This window comes from Seriola aureovittata, chromosome 6 (genome assembly GCF_021018895.1).
Source record: "Seriola aureovittata isolate HTS-2021-v1 ecotype China chromosome 6, ASM2101889v1, whole genome shotgun sequence".
NCBI lineage: Eukaryota > Metazoa > Chordata > Actinopteri > Carangiformes > Carangidae > Seriola > Seriola aureovittata.
Window position 1 is genome coordinate 482,501 of NC_079369.1, and position 23,955 is coordinate 506,455.

At 45.3% G+C, this 23,955-nt stretch overlaps 1 protein-coding gene across 1 annotated transcript; it reads left to right on the forward strand.

Annotated features, from left to right (window-relative positions):
- Positions 1-265: 265 nt before the first annotated feature.
- dnm3a (dynamin 3a) lies at positions 266-22,966 on the forward strand. Its single transcript, XM_056377799.1, has 21 exons — positions 266-975; positions 3,338-3,411; positions 3,824-3,973; positions 4,082-4,285; positions 5,569-5,667; positions 8,094-8,254; positions 8,330-8,472; positions 8,569-8,704; positions 8,788-8,855; positions 8,941-9,079; positions 9,168-9,254; positions 9,344-9,414; positions 9,845-9,896; positions 10,746-10,772; positions 11,410-11,523; positions 15,906-16,015; positions 19,362-19,473; positions 20,120-20,278; positions 20,570-20,793; positions 20,864-21,013; positions 22,576-22,966. Exons 1-21 carry the CDS (start codon positions 815-817, stop codon positions 22,607-22,609), a joined length of 2,475 nt encoding a protein of 824 aa, XP_056233774.1. The 5' UTR covers positions 266-814; the 3' UTR covers positions 22,610-22,966.
- The last annotated feature ends 989 nt before the right edge of the window (positions 22,967-23,955 follow it).

Sequence of the window (23,955 nt, forward strand, 5' to 3'; positions counted from 1 at the left end):
TTATCATTATTATTATTATCATCATTATTATCATTATTATTATTAATTCGTGGTTAAAAGTAGGCCTTAGTTTGTGTCCCACTTTAGTTTCCACTGTAGTTACTACATGGAGCTCAGTTACTCCCTCATTGCCAGGGAATGCAGCCGTGTTATTTACAGTAGATGAATGTCCACCCTGGTTCCAGTGGCGGGGTTTATAGGGCTGCACGGAGCCCCGCCCCTCTGGATGTGGAGCCGGGAGGAGTGAGCGCTCCCCGGTGTCTGGTGAATCTGGGTAACTTTCATTAAGTGGTTTAAGAAGTTTGTCTGTCTTCTGCGTGAAGGGGGGTTTCACCGAGCTAAAGTTGCTGACCACTGCGCATGCGCCTCAGAGTGGATTCCGTTAGCTGTCAAAAGTAGAAGGTTTTTCCTCCGTGAAAACGGACCGAACTCGGTTTAAGCTAGCTCCTCTAATGTGTCCAGAGTTTGAGGGAAACGACACACCGCGACGTTTTGGAGTTTTAAATAACCACACGTGTCCACAGCGAGCTGTTTTCGGGGACTCTCGGACCGTGAGGACTAACTCGGAGTCTAGCGTCCGGTACCAGCAGCTCTAACGGTAACGGGACTAACGGCTGCCGGAGGTTGTGGACCTTCACGAGTCGCTACTGAGAATCCAGTTTTATTTCCTAGATTTTTCTACGTTTCACTAATGAAAATACCGTGAATGTAAGTAACCGTTAAGTATGTTAGCTGCTCGGTGGACGGGTGTAGTCTAGAACCGGAGCACAACTGGGTTTAAAGGGGCCGGACAGGTAACTGCCGCGCCGTTGCGATGGGCAACCACGGGATGGAGGATCTGATCCCGCTGGTCAACCGCCTTCAAGACGTCATGGGCAGGGTGGGGCAGAGCAGCAGCCTCCACCTGCCGCAGATCGTGGTGGTGGGCGGCCAGAGCGCGGGAAAGAGCTCCGTCCTGGAGAACTTTGTGGGCAGGTAAGTCTCACACCACGAGCTCTGAATGACGTGTATCTACACAGTCCCCGTAACTGCTCACTACAGGTGGGTAAGGTGTAGGTAGTAAAAACAGGTACTACTTTCTAATAAAGCATACTAAATGATTAGTTATGGCTTTATTAACTTTATTAAATAATTTAGAGTAACTTTTTATTCTTGGCTGTCATTAGTTTAATACAGAGAACAGGTATATATATATATATATATATATATATATATATATATATCCATCACCACATTTTAAATTTGACATCAGAACATGGTGAAAACACAAGGAAAGGTAGAAAACATTATGACTTTCTTGTTTATAACAATGTTAAGTTCTCTTAAATGGAAATGAATACAGGAGCCATTTCATCCTACTTATTTATTTTTAATTTTCTTAAATCTTTTCTTAAATTTTCTTAATTTTTTTTTAAAATCTTTGTGACTTATTGGATTGAATTGTGGAAAGTTTTCTTTTATTTAGGGCTGTAGTATGTATTAGTTTAGTGTTGGTGGATGTGCGTTATTTGGGTTGTGTTGTGTATTGTGAGTCTCATTGTGAGTATGAATGATATGGATGTGTATTGATGTACCTCTTGAGGAGCCATTATTATACCACAGTGACTAATGTGGATCTAACTAAATAAATAATTATTAATATTATTAATAATGCTGATGCTTTATATATCACATATATCATATATCCTGAACCAAAATCCATTAACAACAAACAACTTGTATAACCAGATTTGATAGCTATTAGAAAGCAAGAAACCCACCAGGTTTTATTAATATTTATAACAGCATTATAAAAGTATATATATAAAGTACTTTTCACAACCTGGCAACCCAATGTTTGTTCTGATTAATGGCTTATAACTGATAATAAAGCATTAGTAAATGATTCATTAATCATCAATAAAGCTCTTGGTAATTCTTTCTTTCTAATACCTCCAGTAATTACAGCATTAGCCTGCACATGCCTTTATATACAGTCTGTGGTTACAACTGATAAATCCTTTATAAAGATTGGATGACCTGATATAACAGTACTGTTTGAAAGTACTACCAAAAGTCCGTTATATCTTTCGAATAGTCTTCGCTAATTCTAATAAAATACATTAAAATGTGAATGTTTGTGTCCCTAGGTTCAGACTTTGAATTTGTAAGTTACTGCTTTTTGTTTGTAATGCTCACAGCAGAGCCATGGGGGCTGGGACATTCCCTAATACACACAAATCCCATTGAATTGAAATGAGGACTTTAGGCTTTAACTGTAACGCATCGTTGAAATCAGTGTGTGTTCCTGCATGATATATCATGGTCTCTGCACCAATGATATGGCTATATTTGTTGGTGTCAAGTGGTGGATGCCAGAGGTGTGTGTGAGACAGCAGCCAGGACCACAGCTTATCTCACACACAGCCTCTGTCTGTAAAGGGCTTGAGGTTAACATGGCTTTTGAAAAGTTATGAAAGGAAATGAAAACAGAGCTTTGTTGAGTCACACCTTATTCTGACCTTTAACGGATTTCACGCTCCTAAAAATAATGCAGCCCGCTCATGAATAACTGGGTTGTTTGGGTAAAATTAAAAATGCAAGTGAGAGAGTTTGGACAGTTCATGAGGAGAAAGTTATTTCCATCTTGTCAGAAAGGAATGCATGCGAGTTAATCAGTAGTTTCCTATAGATAGAGGAGACAGCGAAGCTCTGTGATCAGGAGGAGACATCTGTATTGTCCAGAACCATCCGGGCCTTAACGTGAAGCATTTCCAGGAACTGCAGTTGGCCGTTAATGCTCGCTTTCCTGAGTGTGTATTGATATTTTATCACGTACCTCACTTCTTTGTTTCAGCCATGACTGTGTTATGACACCCGTTTTGTGGAGGGCTGTGCCAGCTGTTTGATCCGGGACAGGATGTAGTAAAACAAACTTCCTGAATCTGATTTTAATAGGAAAGAGGAGGATTACATTTTGACAAACTGCATTCTGTTAATTTGTGGTGAACATTACATTTAACTTGTAGTCTTTATATAAATCTGACAGGGCTGATCATATGGCAGAACGTTTCTCAACCTTTTGTAGTTGCTGATGTTTTGTCATTTAAAGTAAAACTAACACAGACTTTGTTATGCCAGTAGAAAATAATACTGCTGTAGTGAAATGGTCTTATCTGTGCATGTAATATAAAGTCATTCAAATGGTGGAAGTTAAGACTCTAGTACACATCAGTATCACATAGCAGTGGCAGTTTGCTGTGTGTGTGTGTGTGTGTGTGTGTGTGTGTGTGTGTGTGTGTGTGTGTGTGTGTGTGTGTGTGTCTCCTTGGTCAGTTCAGTCTTTCTTCTCCAACAGAGACTTCCTCCCTCGTGGCTCAGGAATTGTCACTCGCAGACCTTTGATCCTCCAGCTGCTCCACGCTGACTCAGGTGGGTAAAACACTCATATTCACTCTTTTAGTGGATGTCCTGTCATTCTGTTATTTAAAGCTGCCACCAGATGGCAGTATGATATTGAGACAGTATTGTCATCTAATGTTCCCAACAGTAATATTGTGTTCTGCGTTTGTGGCCCTCTGACCTCAGCAGCAGGATGTACAGCATGATCTTCTGGAAACTTGCTAGAAGAGTAAAATTACAATTAAACAAACAACATTGTGTGTCCTAATGTGTTCTATTGGGTTCTTATGGCCTGAGCCACAAAAACGTAAAAAAAAGCAGCTAACATTTTTATGCATTGTTCACGCTGATATTCAAAAGACCCCCCTGGAATAATGATCAGAGAATGAATCCACTCTGATTTAACAGGGGCTTTTCTTCTACTTGTTGTGTGTCTTTCCAGAGTACGGTGAGTTTCTCCATTGTCAGAGAAAGAAGTTCACAGACTTTGATGAAATCCGCAAGGAGATAGAGGAAGAGACGCGCAGACTCACAGGATCTAATAAGGGAATCTGTCCTGTCCCCATCAACCTACGGATTCATTCACCACATGGTAACACAGTGTGTGTGTGTGGATGTTCCACATATCCATTCACATATATTGTCTGTTTCTCTGACATGTCTATGACCTGTATGTTGATCTGTACTCTTGTGTTTACAGTGCTGAACCTGACGCTCGTGGACCTTCCCGGCATCACCAAGGTGCCTGTAGGAGACCAGCCGGCAGATATAGAGTACCAGATACGAGACATGATCATGCAGTTCATCTGTAAGGACAACTGTCTCGTCCTGGCTGTCACACCAGCCAACACTGACCTGGCCAACTCTGATGCTCTCAAACTAGCCAAAGATGTCGACCCACAGGGTAGTACGTGTGTGTGTGTGTGTGTGTGTGTGTGTGTGTGTGTGTGTGTGTGTGTGTGTGTGTGTGTGTGTGTGTGTGTGTGTGTGTGTGTGTGTGTGTGTGTGTGTCTCCTTGGTCAGTTCAGTCTTTCTTCTCCAACAGAGACTTCCTCCCTCGTGGCTCAGGAATTGTCACTCGCAGACCTTTGATCCTCCAGCTGCTCCACGCTGACTCAGGTGGGTAAAACACTCATATTCACTCTTTTAGTGGATGTCCTGTCATTCTGTTATTTAAAGCTGCCACCAGATGGCAGTATGATATTGAGACAGTATTGTCATCTAATGTTCCCAACAGTAATATTGTGTTCTGCGTTTGTGGCCCTCTGACCTCAGCAGCAGGATGTACAGCATGATCTTCTGGAAACTTGCTAGAAGAGTAAAATTACAATTAAACAAACAACATTGTGTGTCCTAATGTGTTCTATTGGGTTCTTATGGCCTGAGCCACAAAAACGTAAAAAAAAGCAGCTAACATTTTTATGCATTGTTCACGCTGATATTCAAAAGACCCCCCTGGAATAATGATCAGAGAATGAATCCACTCTGATTTAACAGGGGCTTTTCTTCTACTTGTTGTGTGTCTTTCCAGAGTACGGTGAGTTTCTCCATTGTCAGAGAAAGAAGTTCACAGACTTTGATGAAATCCGCAAGGAGATAGAGGAAGAGACGCGCAGACTCACAGGATCTAATAAGGGAATCTGTCCTGTCCCCATCAACCTACGGATTCATTCACCACATGGTAACACAGTGTGTGTGTGTGGATGTTCCACATATCCATTCACATATATTGTCTGTTTCTCTGACATGTCTATGACCTGTATGTTGATCTGTACTCTTGTGTTTACAGTGCTGAACCTGACGCTCGTGGACCTTCCCGGCATCACCAAGGTGCCTGTAGGAGACCAGCCGGCAGATATAGAGTACCAGATACGAGACATGATCATGCAGTTCATCTGTAAGGACAACTGTCTCGTCCTGGCTGTCACACCAGCCAACACTGACCTGGCCAACTCTGATGCTCTCAAACTAGCCAAAGATGTCGACCCACAGGGTAGTACGTGTGTGTGTGTGTGTGTGTGTGTGTGTGTGTGTGTGTGTGTGTGTGTGTGTGTGTTTTCACAGCATTACATTCAGATGTTTGTGTGTAGATGTTGGCAGGGTTGTTATATATTGTTCATGCTCCCACAGGTTTGAAATCTCATTCAGAGACTAAGACATGTCCTCTCTCTCTCATGTCCCCTTTAGGTCAGCGGACAATAGGTGTAATCACTAAGCTGGACCTGATGGATGAAGGAACAGATGCCCGGGAAATACTGGAGAACAGGTTGCTCCCTCTGCGCAGAGGTGTGCTGCTGTTTGTGTGCATGTGTGTATATGTGTGTGCATGTGTGTATATGTGTGTGCATGTGTGTATATGTGTGTGCATGTGTGTGTTCCCATGGCGTTGAGCCATCTGGCTGCAGTCCAGTCACACAGGAGGCTCTTTGGACGGGATCATGATTGTGTCTGTTATCACCAGTCAGAGTCTCAGTCTCGGCCAAGCACCAACATGGCTGAGACAAATTAAAACACAAATCACACATTTGGGGGTGATTATAGAATCAGATTTTAATTTTAATTCTTATTTTAACAAGATTATTATCTTTTTCATCAGACCAGTTTTTACTCAGAATGATGCTGAGATGCTCGTTCATGCTTTTATCACTGACAGTTTAGACTATTACTATTACTCCCTTTTCTAAATTAGCTGAAAAGTCTATAAGAAAACTAAACCCTGTTCAAAATGCTGCGGCCAGAGCCTTAGCTAAAGTAAAGAAGGTCAACCACATTACCTCTGCTTACCCCTCACATACTGTTCATGTTTCTGCCTCCACATCACAGTAAGAGCTCCCTCATAATAAGAGTCTGTTGTGAATCTTGAACTACAGATCTATGTAGAAAGTATGAACAGCCTCTCTGACATTAATACATGGAGGATTAACCCCCCCCCTCCCTCTGACCTCTGTGTGACCCCTGTTCCTGATGTGCACCATATATGATCACTCCTATGCTGTTTGACTCTGTCACTGTTTCCAGATCCCCCCATGACCCTTCAGAGACCAGCAGGTGCCTGTCTCTGGGGGAACCTGGGCAGATGTGGCGGGAACACAGACAGTTGTGGTGACGGTGTCGAGGTCCCCCTTGAACTCTGTCACCACTGTCCCATAACAAACACACACAGACAGGGCATGTACAGTTTCACAGTTTCAAGATCCCCTAAAACCTCCATGTTCCTTCATCTGACCCACAGATCTAATATCTGTGGATCTACAGTCCACTTCAATAGATACGGCTCAGACATTCACAGCACCTGTACAAAAGTATAATATTTTAAAATATTTGAAACATTTTGGTGTATTTTGGGTCACTTTAGGAAAAGTCAAACTTCAGGCTAAAAGACGTTTCAGATATTTTTATTGCTGTTAAAAGTCAGAACGGGTCAAAGGTGACCAGAACAGTGTGTAAGGTTTAAGAAACTGCACTTCTACCTTTTACAATTGATTTTAAAAGTCTTTAAACTAAACTGTAAATGGCCTCGCTCCTCCCCACAACAGATATTCACCCACATCACTATGGTCCTCCACTCCTTTCTTTTAAATGTTCCTTGTATTTCCATAGCTCCTAAACTCTGGAACACACTGTCTCTGGACGTTAGAACAGCGAGCTGTCTTGGCCTTTTCAAAAAGAAATTAAAAATCTGTCTTTAATTTGGAGTAAAATTAATTCAGATTAATGTTCTGGCTTTTGCTTCAGTTTTCAACTTCTAATTATTCGTTTTTATCACGTCTTTCCCCCGTGTTTGTTTTATATCATTGACTTTTATTCATCATTTTACAGTTGTAGTACATTTTTAATCCGCACATCTTTTTTGTGCGTGTGTGTGTGTATTATTATTCCTCCACCCGGGAACAGTCAGAGCGGCAGCCATTTTGTTGTCAGGTTGTCAGTCCGTCCGTCTCTTTCTCATGGACGTAATATCTCAGTAACACCTTGAAGGAACTTCTTCAAATTTGGCACAAACATTCACTTGGACTCAAGGATAAACTGGTTAGAGTTTGGTGGCTAAAGGTCAAAGGTCAAGATCAGTGTGACCTCGGTAATTTTGCAAAAATGGTTAATATTTTATATGAGTGGATAAACAGGGATGTAATCTGAAACTAGTCTGAGTGGCGGAGGGATACGACCACGAGGAGGTGACTCTAGTTTTAATGTGCTCCGTGAAGCACGTTGGGCTGCATGTGTGTATGAAAGGTGCGATGTAAATGAAATGAGTTGTGAGTGTTGTGTGGAGGGAGACAGAGGCGGCAGCTCCCGGAGCAGTGCAGTACAGACTAAAGCAGCACCAGGTGCTGGCTCCTTCATGCTTCTCTTACAGTATTAATGCATTAGCCATGGAAGCCACTGAAAGAACTGCCCTGTAACAGCATAGAGCTGAAGCATTAGATATGGAGCCTGCTACTATTACATCTATTACTATAGTAAATAGGGGATTTGGCCAGCTTTATACCATGTGCTCTGCTGTTGTACAAACACACCCACTTCCTGCTTGTATGCTGCAGTCGTAATGGAACAAATGGTGTTCTGGGAAGAGTTCCCAAGGACATGTCACAATGCAAGTTGAATCTGCCTCACAAAAGAATCTTTGATTGTTCCTTTTTTCTTGTTGCACACTGTCTTCCTCACATGGATCACATGCTCTTCACCCCCCCCCCCCCCCCCCCCCCCCCCAGGTTACATCGGGGTAGTGAATCGCAGTCAGAAGGACATTGATGGGAAGAAAGACATTAAAGCTGCTCTTCTTGCAGAGAAGAAGTTCTTCCTGTCCCATCCGGCCTATAAACACATGGCTGAAAACATGGGCACCCCCTACCTACAAAGAACACTCAACCAGGTTAAAGATGCACACACCTCCAGAAAAGTAAACACGTTGTGTATATGTATTCCTACTGATAGTGTTTGTTTGCAGCAACTGACAAACCACATCCGGGAGACTCTGCCAGCCTTCAGTTGTCATCTGCAGAGCCAGTTCCTGGCTTTGAACAAAGAGGCTGAGGAGTACAGACAATATAGTTCTGAAGACCCTGCACGCAGGACCAAGACCCTGCTACAGTCAGTCACTCGCTCAATCGTGTGTATGTCCGTTTATTCTCTTTTAAATGAGTATCCATCAGTTTCTCTCCCGCTCTGTCGGTTTCTGTCGTCCAGGTTAGTTCAGCGCTTGGCCGTCGACTTTGAGAAACTCATCGAGGGCTCAGGAGACAAAGTCGACACTGCGAATCTGTCCGGAGGTGCTCGGATCAACCGAATCTTCCACGAGCAATTCCCCTGTGAACTGGTCAAGGTGTGTGTGTGTGTGTGTGTGTGTGTGTGTGTCTGTGATGCTGTATGTGCATTAATAACTGACAGCACACTGTCTGTCTTCAGATTGAGTCTGATGAGAGGAAGATGCGGCAGGAGATAAACTACGCCATCAGAAACATCCACGGCGTCAGGTAGACTCTGGCGTTCTGAGCATAGATCCTGTCACATCACTCAGTGTTTGTTTGTTTCACCTTTCATGTCTTTGTCTTCTTACAGGACAGGTCTGTTCACTCCTGACCTGGCCTTTGAAGCCATAGTGAAGAAACAGATATCACGATTAAAGGGGCCATGTCTTAAATTTATTGACCTGGTCAGTCAAGAACTAATCACCACTGTGTACGAGTGTATCAACAAGGTATAAAAGTGTGTGTATCATGTGTTGGTGCAATGTACTTTACACCCCAAGGTGTCTAACAGTGTCCAGGTCTGTTCTCTCTCTCTAGCTCAGTTCCTTTCCCAAACTGCGGGACGAGACAGAGAGAATTGTAACCACTGAAATCCATGAACAAGAGAATAAATGCAGAGATCAGGTCATTCACAAATCAGTTTGACTAAACTCTGATTTCTGAGTGATGAAGTTCTGATTCTCACTGTAATAATGTGTGTCTGCTCTGTTCAGGTCTTGTTGCTCATTGGCATCCAGCTCGCCTACATAAATACCAAACACGAAGACTTCATTGGCTTCACTAAGTGAGTAACCTCATCATTTTGATTCCTCCGCCCGGCGACAGTCAGAACCGGAGGCCATTTTGTTTTCAGGTTTTCCTTCCGTCCCCTTCTCATGGACACGATATCTCAGTAACTCCTTCATGGAACTTCTTCAAATTTGGCACAAACATTCACTAGGACACAGGGATGAATTGATTAGACTGTGGTGTTCAAAGTTCAAAGGTCAAGGTCACTCTGACCTCCCAAAAACACAGAGCACAGTAATTGTAACTAACTTTCACACAAATGGTTAATATTTTATATGACTGGATAAACAGGGATGTAACCTGGAACTAGTTTGAGTGGCGGAAGGATACGACCGTGAAGTGGTGATTCTAGTTTTTAACATTAATGAACTATAAGATATTAACAAAGTAATGGAGTAAATAAACGTGCTCTTCCTTTCTTTCAGCGCCCAGCAGACGTACAACCACAGCAATAAGACAGGGAAGGCAGGAAACCAGGTGAGACTTTCACCAGCACTGTGTTCATTATAACTGATGTCAGAGGTTTAGCTTACAGTATCTTTAACCATGTTGACTGAGAGACATTCAGTCCATCTGCTGATCAGTTGGTCCATCCTCAGAGGATGTGTCCCGGTGACCTTCGGTCTGCAGAAGTGTCACCACAGGGTTTAACTTCCCACTGAAGAGCCCAGTAATTTTAGCAGCTTCACCCTGAGACCAAAAAGTAAAGCTTTGTCACTTTTAAGCAAAACAAACCCACGTCTGTCTGTTAATGACAGTGTGCTCCTCTTAGAAAGTCATATATGAAAACATGATGTGCTGCCAGCTCTGTTCAGTGCATATGAGCTAAAGCTTTCTCATTGACCTCGAGTTACATGACGACACTGTCTCACATGTGATGCGTTAATCAATATTAATCAGAGTCATAGCTGCAGACAAGTGGGAGATTTTGTGTCGTTCATATTTTTCCTGAGGGGGCTTTTGGGTCCGATCATGCAGCCAGAGTTGATCTTGGCTTTTGACAGGAATGTGTGTGGAGCAGAAAGGAGCAGGTTTTTAGTCTCAATCAGATTTGATTTATGTGTGACATAATATTTATGTGACACATTTGAAGGCAGGGATAATTAGAAGCACAATCCCAGTTTAATTGTTTTTAGTCAGTAACCTTGATACATGATGATCACATTAGTAGAACAGCAGTACATTTTAATCACAGCTTTAATGGATTAAACGTATGTGTATAACTTTTCACATGTTTCTATGATAGTAATGTCAGCGTCATCCCAAAAACATAATTTTCTAATTATACACATGTTTAATTTGACTCCTTCATGTGTTTTCCTCCAGGGTGTGGCTTCTCCCTCCAGTCTAATAGTAGGAGACCAATCACTTTAAGCCTTGTCACTCACTGCTGCCTCTGCTGGACATGTGTGGGCAGGAGTAAAGGCTTGTGGGCTGGCGTGCTACTGATGGCAGCACACAATCACTCACAATCACTCTGGCTTGTTGTAGCTTTATTAATCTTCTCTTTCATCCTCTGTAACTGATTCCCTGCTGACGTGTCCAACTCTTCCTCTCAGTGACCGTTTGCAGGATGGTCTCAGCCCACTAACCTTCCCCTGCTCCATTACTGTGGGATATTTCCTCAGTCTGCAGGATGTTGCTTCTTCTTCTGTTTCTTATTCACCACACATCTGACTGGTTGCTATGCTTACTGTGTTTGCCTTTATCTTTCTGACCAGTTAAGTCCGCTGCTGGTCAGTTTCGGTGATTGCCTCATGGCTGCGTACTCTATCAAATATATTTCACAATCATCTAACGTTTTCCTCCAGTGTCAACTGTCTCTTTACTCTTCATTTCAGCTGCAGGGTTCCACATTGTGTGTCCTGCTTTTCACTCTCATAGGAGTTTTACTTGCTATGTAATTTACCATAAACCTGTCCTCTCAGTGCCGCTGATGCTGCTGCTGTGAGTCCTGCCATCTGAGTCCTTACCCTTCGCTGTTGTGCAGGTCATTCGTAAAGGCTGGCTGACCATCAGCAACATCGGCATCATGAAAGGCGGAGCCAAGGAGTTCTGGTTTATTCTCACTGCAGAGAGTCTGTCGTGGTTCAAAGATGATGAGGTGAGTCTTCTCCTTATTCTGATTCCTCCTCCTTCTCTCATGCGTTCACACAATCAGATTACACCCAGATGAGTTAGAATGTTTAATGACAGTTTATGTCCTAATTCAGAAAATCAAAACACAGCAGCACACGTGTTGTCACATCTTTATTAACTCATATTTGAGCTTGAAACAACATGTTCACAATGAAGTTTACAGATAATTGAGTAGAAAATCTTTCATGTGTTGATACTGGAGTTGGAAGAAGTGTCCTGGCTCTGATGTCAGTGGGGCTGCCATCTGTCTGCCTGTCTGTGCCTGCTGTACAGGAGCAGAAGGTCTGCACAGCAAGTGTAGACAGGCAGACACACCACAACAGTCTCATCCTGTCACAGCTGATGTCATGAGGAGAGGGAGGGACAGAGAGAGAGAGCGCGTCGCAGCATCTGTCTACTGATACAAACAAACACCTGTAAACCTTCACATCTGGATGAAACTGTGGACAGTGCTGCTGTAGGTGACACGCAGTTGTGTAATGTTCGACAGACACGGAGTGGTGGGTAGAAACAGTACTAATCAGTAATTGTTCCTAACTCACTGAAGCTCTGTGACGTACCTCACCACGAACCGTGTAACTAAGAGAGAATCTTTGACCCTGTTTCTGTTTTCTTTGCGTTTCTCTCCTGCCACCTGGACCTGCAACTGAGCCCCTCCATTTCCCCCATTCATTCCTCTGACGACCCCCCCCCCCCCCCGCCCCACTCTTCCCCTCACTCCCCCTTTTCTTCCTCTTCTGGGAGTTCAGGCATTTGGAGCGGCTCACTCTGACACAGCTGGAGCTGCCCCAAGCCAAACTGAGACACACACACACACACACATGCAGCAACACACACAGAGGACAGATTGTATATACAGTATACAGCACACACGCACACTCTGATGTAAACAAACTGGCATGCAAATAGTGGAGACAAATATACAGTCACTCAGACAGACACATGGTCACTCTTCAGATAAACACTGCAGAGCTTAAACACAGTGTTCCCAGACGCAGCTCCAGGCGAGCACGCTACACACTCAGTGTTAGTTTCCTCTCACTGTCATCCACTTACTAACATTCACAAATCAGCACAGCCTTCGCACATCTGTGACAAATAATACAAAGACAGGTGCAGATATGTGGTGAGACATCAGAGCAACAGACGTTTCACAGCAACTTTCACAACGAGGAGGAAAATTGAAATCTCTTCACTTCATTTTGCTTCAGACGATCAGCGGAAGATTTATCAGCTGTTTGTGTTTGAGGCCTGAGTGCTTTGTCAGTCACCCGTAGTATCACAGAAGATCAGATCTGCCTTTCCACACACACACACACACACACACACACACACACACACACACACACACACACAGTCATACAAGTCGAGCTGCCAAGCTTCTGCTTCTTCTCTCTTGCAGTTCCCGCTCTCTCTCTCCCCGCCCACACTACCTCCACAGACATTTCTTTTTTCTTTGACTGCTGCCCTCCTCCCCTTTATTTTCTCTTTCTTTACCTCTGTTGCCCCCCCCCCCCCCCCCCCTCCCTCTCCCCCTTTCTGTGGTTGGCAGTCTCCCTGGGACTGTGCACATTCCTGGCTGGAAAATCTGAAGCTTTGTCCAAACACCAGCTTCCAAGATCTGCCCAGAGAAATCCCACATGGCTGTTTCTACACTCTTATACAGACCTCCCCCTTTGACTCCCCCCCTCTCCTCCCCCTCCCCCCCCATCACCTCCCCCTCCAACCTCCTCTCTCCATCCTGGTGTGGATTGCTTCTTTTTTAACATCTTTAAAGTTGAACAGCTCTTCGACTCCCTGTGTGCTACAACACTTATACCCTGCACTGACCTCCTGCTGAGGGTGCAGCATGATAATTCAGTTTAATCTCCACAGCACTGAGCAGACATCCACCCCTCCACCCCTCCACTGCCAGGGCTCCACCAGGCAGCCTGAGGAAAAACAGACATTCATGCCTATACACTTAATCTACACACTCCCCTGAGAGAGTGTGTGTGTGTGTGTGTGTGTGTGTGTGTGTGTGTGTGTGTGAGAGAGAGTGAGGCCTGTTCCGTATCTCAAATACGTTAGTCTATAGGAAGAGGAGACAGAACATCAGACCCCACAGCTCTGATGTGTGAGACTTCACAACCGCCCTGACACACACACACACACACACACACACACACACACACACACACACACACACACACACATACACACACACACACACACACACACACACATACACATGCATATACAAAGCAGTGCCATGATGTCTGTGAACACAAGAGGTATCATATTGCCACACAAACACACATTCAGAAACTCCTCATACTGTGTGTGTGTGTGTGTGTGTGTGTGTGTGTGTGTGTGTGGAGCCTGTAAACAGTGACTGTACTAGAATATTAGTAAAACTTGAGTCAGTCACCAGTTAAAGTTTGTGCAGTTGGATGTTGTGTCTGTAAACTTCTTGGACACTCTTCATTCAGGCTGACAAATGCTACAAAATGGATGACACAGTCGGTTAGTGTTGATCAGAGACAGACGCTGGCGACAGTCAACGATCATTTAAAGCCATTTGCAAGAAACGGGAGAATAGAAGAGTCTAACACATGCAGGTTTTCATGTTGTCCAGAGTGTTGCTGTGGAAGCACTTCCTTGCACAGTCTAACCAATGTGCAGACTACTGTACACCAGTAAGATCCTGAACAGGTAGTCTGAACACTGGGATGACGGAGCAGGACCCTTTCTTACTCTCTCCTCGGACTCGCCTTTTCCACCTCTGGCTGTTTGCTAACAGTCCTGCCCGCGGCGAGGGGAGTCGGCAAAAGGTTCCCTCTGTTATTCTCTTCTTTCTTATCCTGTGTCAGTGCTGTGTCGCTGGGCGAGGGCTCTCACACACATCTGACATCCGTCCTACGGGTGTCCCTCCTTTGGAGATGTTGACGGGTGTTGAGTCAGGCGTCCGCAGGGCTGTGTCCCGGCGTAGTATCCAGTCTTGACGTGGCACATTCACTCATTCAGCGAGGGATCTGCCCGTTCACTTGGGGAAGGCGTAAGGAAATAAGGGGAGTGAGAGTAGGAGAGCGAGTTAGGGAGGAACTCAGCAGCCATATATGGGATGATGGGACCCATGGGGAATCAACTTTGGAGTGGTCTGCAGTTTCTCCCCACTTCTCCTACGCTCTCTCCTGCTCTCTATGTTCCTCAACCCTTCCTCTTCTACTCGAGCACAACTCACCTCCCTCTATCCTCCTATCCTCCTCTAACCCTCCTCTTCCTCTCTTCCTCATCTCTACTTTCTATTTCTACCCCATCAGAGCACCCTATACTCTCTCCAGTCTCCTCCCCCTCTGTCTAAAGCGATCCCAGATGTTGCTCGATGGGCGCCAATCGCGTTCTGTCATTTTTTTTCAGCCTCTGTTACAGGAAGTGGGCCCCTTTGGAAAAAAGGAAAGAGGAACGAGGGAAGAGAGTCGTAGGGTTCAGGGGAGCACTGAGAGAGGGAAATGTACAACCAGCACACTCACATCTCAGACCACATGTGTGCACGTGCGCTAACGCAGGCACACACACACACACACACACACACACACACACACACACACACACACGCACGCACGCACAAGACAACATCCAGGACTCTGAGGACGTCCTCTGTGTCTTCAGTTCTCTTCTGTATGGAAGTCACATCTCTGCTTCATCTCTTCCTTCTCTTTACCTCATCGTGGTCGGTCCTGTCACCCCCCCCCCCCCCCCCCCCCCCAGCAGCCCCCTCCTCAGAGGTTAGAAGGAGGGAGCAGGGAGAGAGATGAGGGGGAAGGGCTTCACTTTAGGAGAAATGTTGTGTTAGAGCTTGAGTCTGAGTAATGACTTTCACATGTGGGCCCGGCCTCTCTCCCTCTTTTTTTCATACTCCTTCTCTCATTCCCTCCCTGCCTCGTTCCTCTGTACCCTGCCTCCATTCTGTCTGGTTCTCCTCACTCTGGTCGCTCCACTCCTCCAACTGTTCTCTGTCATTCATGAGTCTCTGTGGTGATGACAGACTGCAGACTGACGGCCTCTGGGTCTCTCATTGTCTCTTTCTCTTGTTGTGGCTCTGACAGACAGACGCACGGTCTGATATGAACTGTGATGCTCTGCTCACACACTCTTCCACATCTGACACGGTTCCTTCTCCACTCTCTGCTCTGTAGGTGAAATATATTCACTTCCAGACACGCAACTATTTTAGCTAAAGCCCCCAAGTGGACTGTTTTCAGTCTGTTGTGTTTTGCTATCAACACCTGTGTTACCTCTGCGATGTCATATTTTACTCTGCATACCTCTGTCAGACTTTATCTCTCTGTGTTCTGTCTCTTCCAGGAGAAAGAGAAGAAGTATATGCTTCCTCTGGACAACTTAAAGCTCAGAGACGTGGAGAAGGGCTTCATGTCCAGCAAATTTATCTTTGCAGTCTTCAACACAGAGTTAAGGTTTGTGTTTGCGTGTGAGCGTGTTTGGTGAGTGAGTGTGTGTGACTCAGAAAAGGGAGTTGTGTTCTTGTCACCTGCCTTTAGTGATATTTTACAAGGGTGGAGGAAAGGGAGGAGATGTCAGAGCGGTGCTCTGCCCTTCCTTTGACCCCCTCCATTCCACTTTGCCACCGGAACCGAAAAGGATATCCAGTGGGTGCTGCAGCGGGCGTAGCTTTTACTGTCTCCGAGTAGATGCCAGGCTGCTGAGGGCAGGGTTTGAGTGTTCTGGGTTTATGTGTGTGAAACAGATTGAGAAAGACAAAGAGACAAAGAGAGAGCATAAGAGAGAGAGAGAGAGAGAGTGTGTTTAGGAGCTGGAGCCGACCCAAAGCCTGGCTGATTGTACCAGAGCATGTGGGCTTTGTTTATAATTCTGTGCTAGGCTGCATTCAGACACACAAACTGGAGTTGTGTGTGCATGTGCGTGAGTGCACATGTGTGTACGTGCCTCTGCCAATGTGTGTGCGTATAGACCACAGCATACCGACGGCAGGCTCATTAAGCAGCTAATCAAAGCCAGAGAGCTTGGATCAGAGATGAGGCTGCTCTTGTTTGGAAAGAATTGCTCGACTCACCACAAAAAGGAGGGAGAGTGAAGAACTGGAAGGGTTGAGAGGAGAAAGAAAGCGAGAGAGAGTATCAGAGCCATCGGCCAGGAATGTGTCAAAGTCTGTCCTATGGCGCCCCCCCACCCCTCCCCTCCTCCCTCCCCCCTCCCCCTCCCTGCGCCCTCACTCTGTTTCTCTTTCTGTATTTGCATATGTGTGTGTGTGTGTGTGTGTGTGTGTGTGTGTGTGGCAGACATTGCAGTGGTTTTGTCCCTGTCTGACAGTAATCAAAAACCTCAGGAAACTCTTCAAATCTAAAGCAGTCAGGGTTCTGCAGACATTCCTCCTGAGCTGGGGGAGGAAGCCGAGGGACAGTGATGAATCCTCATATACAGCTCACCGCTCTATACAAAAGTTAGTGTCCTGATCTTAGTGTAATAGCTCTCTAGCATTGTCATCTTTGGCCCGGCTCCCTGTCTGTTAGCCACCACACCCTGACTTATTAGCCTCACCCATGCTAGCCGGGCCGTGAGCTCACAGACTGAGCTGCAGCCTGGTTCTGGATCTTCTCTGTTCTCTCTGTTGTCTCTCTTTCTTACACACTCAAAGCTTTCACATATTTGAGGTTAATTGCTGTGTGTTCAGAATGTGAGAAGGGAACAACACGAGGAGGAAAGAAACAACGGAGTGATTAAAGAAAAAATGTTTAACAGATGGGCCCCAGCTCGCTCCAGATCCTGCGCTCGTCTCTGACTCGGCTGCAGCAGAGGAGGGAGTGAGACGGAGGGAGGAGAGAGATAAAGATGAATAAGAGAGAAGATAGATGATGGAGATGGGGGGGGGGGGGTCGTGTCATTTTGTGTAGGTACATGTATGTGTGCAAGAGGCAAGTACTGGTTGTATCTTTCTTTATTCGTCTGCCCGGCGACAGTCAGAGCCGGACGCCATTTTGTTTTCAGGTTGTCCGTACGTGCGTCTCATTCTCATGGACGTGATTTCTCAGTAACGCCTCAACAGAACTTCTTCAAATTTGGCACAAATATTCACTTAGACTCAAGGATGAATTGATTAGATTTTGGTGGTCAAAGGTCAAAGGTCAAGGTCACGGTGACACAGGAATTATGACAAAATTTTGCAGAAATGGTAAATATTTTATATGACTCTGGATGAACAGGGATGTAACCTGGAACTAGTCTGTGTGGCGGAGGGATACAACTGTGAGGAGGTGATTCTAGTCTTTCTTTACATTCTGTTGATCATATATTAACTCATCATACTAAATTTTGGGGCGACTGGGGCCCAACCTGTTGGACCAGCTCATGGACCACACCCACATGAGGGGCTGCACCTACAGTACAGTAGACCAGGCGGTGACCAGTGTCCTGCTGATCAATCACTTTGATTTGAATTTGTCTGATTCACTCACTCTCACTTACAAATGATCAACATGAAGACACATTTCTCTACATGTCAAACTAAACAAACGGCTGATTAGAACAGAACATTACGACAACGTTCAAATGGCATTTAAAAACATTTAAAACAACTTTGAATAAATAAAAATAAAAATGTTTAAATGTAGAAGATCAGGTAGGAAACTTAAGACACCATTTTAAAAGGGAAGCTGCAGTGATAAAGACATTAACAACAAGCTGCAGCAGGTAAGGATGATCTCAGGTGTTCAGGAAGCTCGTTCCACAGGTGAGGAGCAGAAAACTAAAAGCTGCTTACCTGGTTCTGATTGTGGGAACACTGAGTGACCCTGACCCAGATCACCTGAGGGTCTGGATGCTTTGTATCGTACAAGTCCATCAGAGACATGTTCAGACCAGAGACCTTCAGTCGTAGGATTTTAAAATCTTCCTTTGACTCACACTAACAGGCTGATTTATAAAGTCTATAACTTCACCAAGATCTCTGGTTTGACTTGTAGGTTTCAGTGTCATGGATTCAAGGTGAGCTCGGACTTTTAATCTTTCTTCTTTGGGGCCAAAAACAATTATTTCAGTTTTTTTCTGTGTTCAGTTGCAGAAAGTTCTGACACATCTGTCGATACAGGAAAGAAAAAGAATGAGATATTTTCCCTCATCAGTAGCTGTGTAGGAGATTGATCTGTCTGAGTCTCAGACTACAACTTATTATAGCTGCACATGTGACACATGAAGGCAACTTTCCCAGTAACATCTGAGTGGGTCAAGAGCTGCGTGAAGAGGGGTGTGAAAAAATGAAAACGCCAACACCCAGATCCTCCATGTGGTCGTGGGACAGTTTTAAATCCACTGCACGCTAACTCATAATAGGCTCTGAAGTGATGATGGCAGTGAGTGATACAGCATGTGACAGTGCTCTGCAGCAGACAGCAGACACACTACTACGCTCTTCCCACAAGATGTGCAGAGAGACTTGTTTTGTTTCCACTGGACGTGAACATGGCGAGGAAGACGAGCCAGCACGCAGCTAAACAAGAACGTCGCCGGTCCGCTGAAACGATCCCACGCGTTGTGACTCAAACTCTGGCTGCTCCCGGCTCTGAGTTCATCAGAGACACTAGTACAAACATCAGTAAAGGTCAGACCTCTGCTCTGGATCACGCTCGTCATGGATGATCGTGTGTGTGTCCGTGTTGTAGTGTATGATTCTGGTGTCTGCTGTATGTTCATATAAGTAAGGTGACAGTTGTGTGTTTATTACTCTGTTATTACTGGCTGGGACGTGTAGTTTTTGGACCCATCTAACGATATTGCAATGAATTGCAGGAACGTGTATAAGGACTACAAATGCCTGGAGTTGGCCTGTAACTCCCAGGAGGAGTTGGACAGCTGGAAGGCTTCTCTGCTTCGGGCCGGAGTCTACCCTGAGAAAGTCCCTGTTAGTGCCTCGACCCCCCACTTCAACCTCATTAAACCCCTCCCTGACCCTCGCTGTGGGGAGCTGCACCTGTCTGCACCTTACCTTTGTGTCATATGCACTTTTTGCCTTTGCTAACCTTAAAGCCTGGCCATAACCCCTCCCCCCTCTCCTCCGTGTTCCCCCTTCTCTTTCCCTGCCAAAGTGAAAAAGCGAGTCCCCCACCCCTTCCATCTCGCTCCGTCGTTGGCTCCTCAGCGCAGCATTCTTGGCCCATGATGTCACTACAATATGTGTGTATGTGTGTGTGTTCTAGTCTGTTTCTAATCAGCAGTTCCCCGTCCCTCACCCACTCCCCCTTTTCTTTCTTACCCACTCCTCCTGACCTCCTCCTTTGTCTTCCCGCTGTTCTGCTCTCTGTTCCTGTAACTGCAGCTCTGAGCTTCTTCTTGTCACGAGCAGAGTAGATGACAAGATTTGGCAACACGCATCTCTTCACACATCAGCTGTGTGAAGAGATCTTCATCATGAGCATGAAATGACCAGCTGTGTAATCTCAGGAAGTCCCTGCATTACATGACATTACACCACACTATGCATCCCCTGTTAAAAACAAATGGACAATCTGAACAGTGTACACGTCCTCCTGACTGTGTCTGTCCTTCAGGTGGATAAACAGGGAAACGGAGCTGAGAACTCCACAGACCCTCAGCTGGAGCGTCAGGTGGAAACCATTCGTAACCTGGTTGACTCCTACATGAGCATCGTCTATAAGACCATCAGAGACTTAATGCCAAAGACCATTATGCACCTGATGATCAACAGCGTAAGATATCCAGCCCACACTCTGAACTGCTGAGTCCGTCTCCCTCTCTGTCTTTGTCTCTCAAACTTGTTCAGTGTTCATCTTCACTGTAACTCAGACATCAGAGTCTGTGTTTCTTTGTCTTCTCCATTTCAAACTACTTGAACATTTTCCGACACATGAAAAGGACACACCAAAAAAAAAGTTCTTCAACACCCTTTAAGAATTTATAATCCCAATTCAGAGTAAAATATCACTTTACACAGTCTAAGGTTTTGACTTGTCACAGCTGTTTATAATCCGTCTCCATAGGTGAAGGAGTTCATTAGCTCGGAGCTCCTGGCGCAGCTCTACGCTCTGGGAGAATGCTCAGCGCTGATGGATGAGTCACCAGAGCAGCAGAAGCACCGCGAGGAAGTGCTCTGCAAACACGCCGCCCTGAAGGAGGCGCTGGCTGTTATTGGAGAGATCTCCACCTCCACCTGCACCACCCCTCTGCCTCCACCTGTAGACTCCTCCTGGATCCAGTCGTCCAGGTACAGACCAGCACACATAGATACATGCAGGAAACGGAGCCTGTGACTGAAGCTCCTCTTCTCCCCTCAGTCCATCCCTCCCTAAGAACACAGCGACTGACGCCAAGCCAGTGATTCGAGGCCTTGCCCCCCAGGCTCATCGGGCACCCACTGCACCCACTGCACCCACTGCACCCACTGCCGGACCTCAGCAGCCGAACCGTGCTCCCTGCGTGCCAAGGTGACTGAAACCTGAAATCTGACCTGTTACAGGAGGACGACCTCCAGTCTGTCGCTCATACATACGCTGCCATGTGTGCACTCACACTCTCACATACACACAATCAAGCCAACACACCAGAGGCACAGGGGGAGAGGGAATTGTTATTTGAGCTGGGTGGGGGTCTGCTGGAAAATGTGTTTCTCATATTCTCTTTCCCATCAGCCTCAGCAGACAGGACTTCTCTCTGTGCAGCTTTCTACTGGAGCCAGAGACAACAGGCTGAGCGCTCTGTCAAGTTTTCATCTCTCTCTCCGTCCTTCATCCCTCCTTTTCCCTCTTTCTCTTAGCATGCATTTTGTTTTATTGCCTTCCCCAGTTTCCCTCATGCAATAACCGTTATTTTTCCTTTTCCCCCCGACTTCTTTTTCTTGTGCATTTCTTCACTTCTCCTCTTTCACTGGTTCCTCCCCTGCTTCTGGCCTTTCTCTTCTTTTTCTCTCTGCCTCATTTCCTCTGTGCTCTCCAATGGTTCTTTAGGTTCTTTCCCACATACAGTCTCCCTCTTTCCATCCAGCCTCATGCTTCTTTTCTCACTCTCGCCATTAAGGTACTTCTATACAATATTTCTTGTCTTTACATTTACTTTCATCATTGAAACGTCTGTTGACCGTGGATATAAGCCCTCACATATTTAACAAGCAAGATATTTTAATCTCATTGGCAAACCCAAAAAGATCTGAACAAGTACAGAAATATATAAACATTGAAATTAGTGAGAAGAACTCTGAACCCAGTTTACAACATTTGGATTCACTTTTTCTTTTGTTGCACATCTCTCCAACCCTTGGTGTTCTCTTCTTTATCCTGTAGTAATCTCTGATAACCAGTCATTTCTCCTCACTCTTACTCACCAGTTTCCTCCCTGTTCTTCATTCATTAAAACCTGCCACACCCAGGTAATACACCATGTCACATCTTTCATCACAAGTTATGCTAAACGTTCACTGATGCTCCGACACAGTCTTGTAGCTGCAGCGGCGACACGGGACTAAAATGGGCATAAAAAGCTGACGTTTCTTTACATTTGAAGCAGTCTATAAGTCCGGATGAGTGTCACACACCTGCTGTATTAATCAGTGGTCCGGGGGTCCTGCAGGTGCCCAGCAAAAAGGGGAATAATTTATTTTCTCCAATAAGGGACACGATGACAGACAGTGTGACTTGTGGTCATAGGTTTAAACACTTCCTGTAACAAAAGCAAAGATCTTATCAGGTGAGGGATCCTGGGACACCGTACCAGATGGGGGTCCGTGGTCTGATTTGTGTTAGTTTAGGGTCTTTGATGTGAAAAAACTTTCTTGAAAAAAGTTTGAGATGATGAGGGATCAGAGATTATTTTGGTAATTGTTTTTTTTTGGTCTGTTTTTAAGAAAGTTAAAGACAGCTACAGAAATGTGGATTCTCCTCTGTCCTGGTGAAAGTTGTTAGATGCTGGTATGTTTTGTATTTTAACATTCTGTGAACATGGTTATATTATATTGAGCCTCATGTTAATATCGTTGATCTGATCTTCTCTCCAGGAGGCAACCTCCAGCCATCCCAAATGTGAAATAACCGTCCTTTCAGCTCAGAACTCCAGTACCCATGTGCCCCAGCGGTCCTTCCAGCTGCAGCTGACTGCTACCCAGAGACGTCCATGACCTGTGTGATGTGTAATCCAGCTGAAGCTCTCTGCCGGGCTTCTTGCTGTCTCCTCTGGGAGCTGCTGTCTGCAGAATTCACTCTGTCTTCAGTCTGTTTTGTTCATAATATCTCTGGCCATGACTGAAGGAATGTGCTCCACTGTCTGCTGACTTTCCTCAAGTGCCTGAACTTTGTGTAAATAAAACCTTGATTTTTGAGCTCTTCTAATGAAAGAGAACACATGCACTATTTTTACTGTTTGTGAATAAACAGGTGTTTTATTTTTGAGCAGGTATCCTGACTACTTATTATTTGTTAGATTGAAAGGATCAGTTTTCTTTGGCAGCAGTACCGATATTTCTTCTCTGCAGTGTTTCCACTTTGCTGGATTCAGTTAGTGTTGAAGGTGTATCACTGTACGGACCACAGACGTTTAAGGGATTCTTAAAACATGAGGATTGCTCAGTTTCAGGTTTGTAGATAATAATATTGAAGCTTAATTATCAGATGTAATCTTAGACACTAAACACATGTATTTTGTTGAGTGTTAAAAACACTATATCTATGTCCCAATTCAGGGGCCGCATTTCAAGACCGACTGCATCACAGCGGTGCGACTCGACTGCCCCGTTGCCCCGCAGCCTTGTTTTCCTGGGCCCAACCCATCCCAACACTCAGAGCCAATGTTAAATGTAAGTATTGTGTTCCAGCTCAGTTCAGTAGCTAATGGCGCAACTGTTAAAACCAAGAGACTTAAAACAAAAAGATTTTGTGAAAAAAAGTTACATGTTGTCAAGGTTGCTAGGCGACGCAACAGTAACGGCGGGAAGAGCCGATGACGCACAGCGCAAATCCTCCGTAGACCAGACCGTCTCGTCCCGGATTGGCCTTCTAGGGGCCACGCCTTGTAGACCGGGTCCTCCGAAGGACGCGGCCCCTGAAGCGGGCCACGGCTCATAGGTTTAACAGCTCTGCTGGCTCCCTGGAAAAAGCGCCAGGAAACCCCTTTTGAATGCTTCGTTACCAGTGTGTCGTCTATAAATAATCAACATCCAACTACACAGGAAAATCAGCACGTCACTCAGTCTGTGTGACGTGTGTTGTGATGTCACTCTCCGGTGTGTGTGGGAGTGAGGAGGACGCACAGACTCACGCAGCTCGACTGAACTCTGTGTTAAACTCGGGCTTCGTCTGCTGCTGACACCATGGCGCAAAGGCAGCGGTCCAAAGCGGCCGCACAGCACGGCGCCACCCTCCGTACCAAGGCGGGAAGAGAA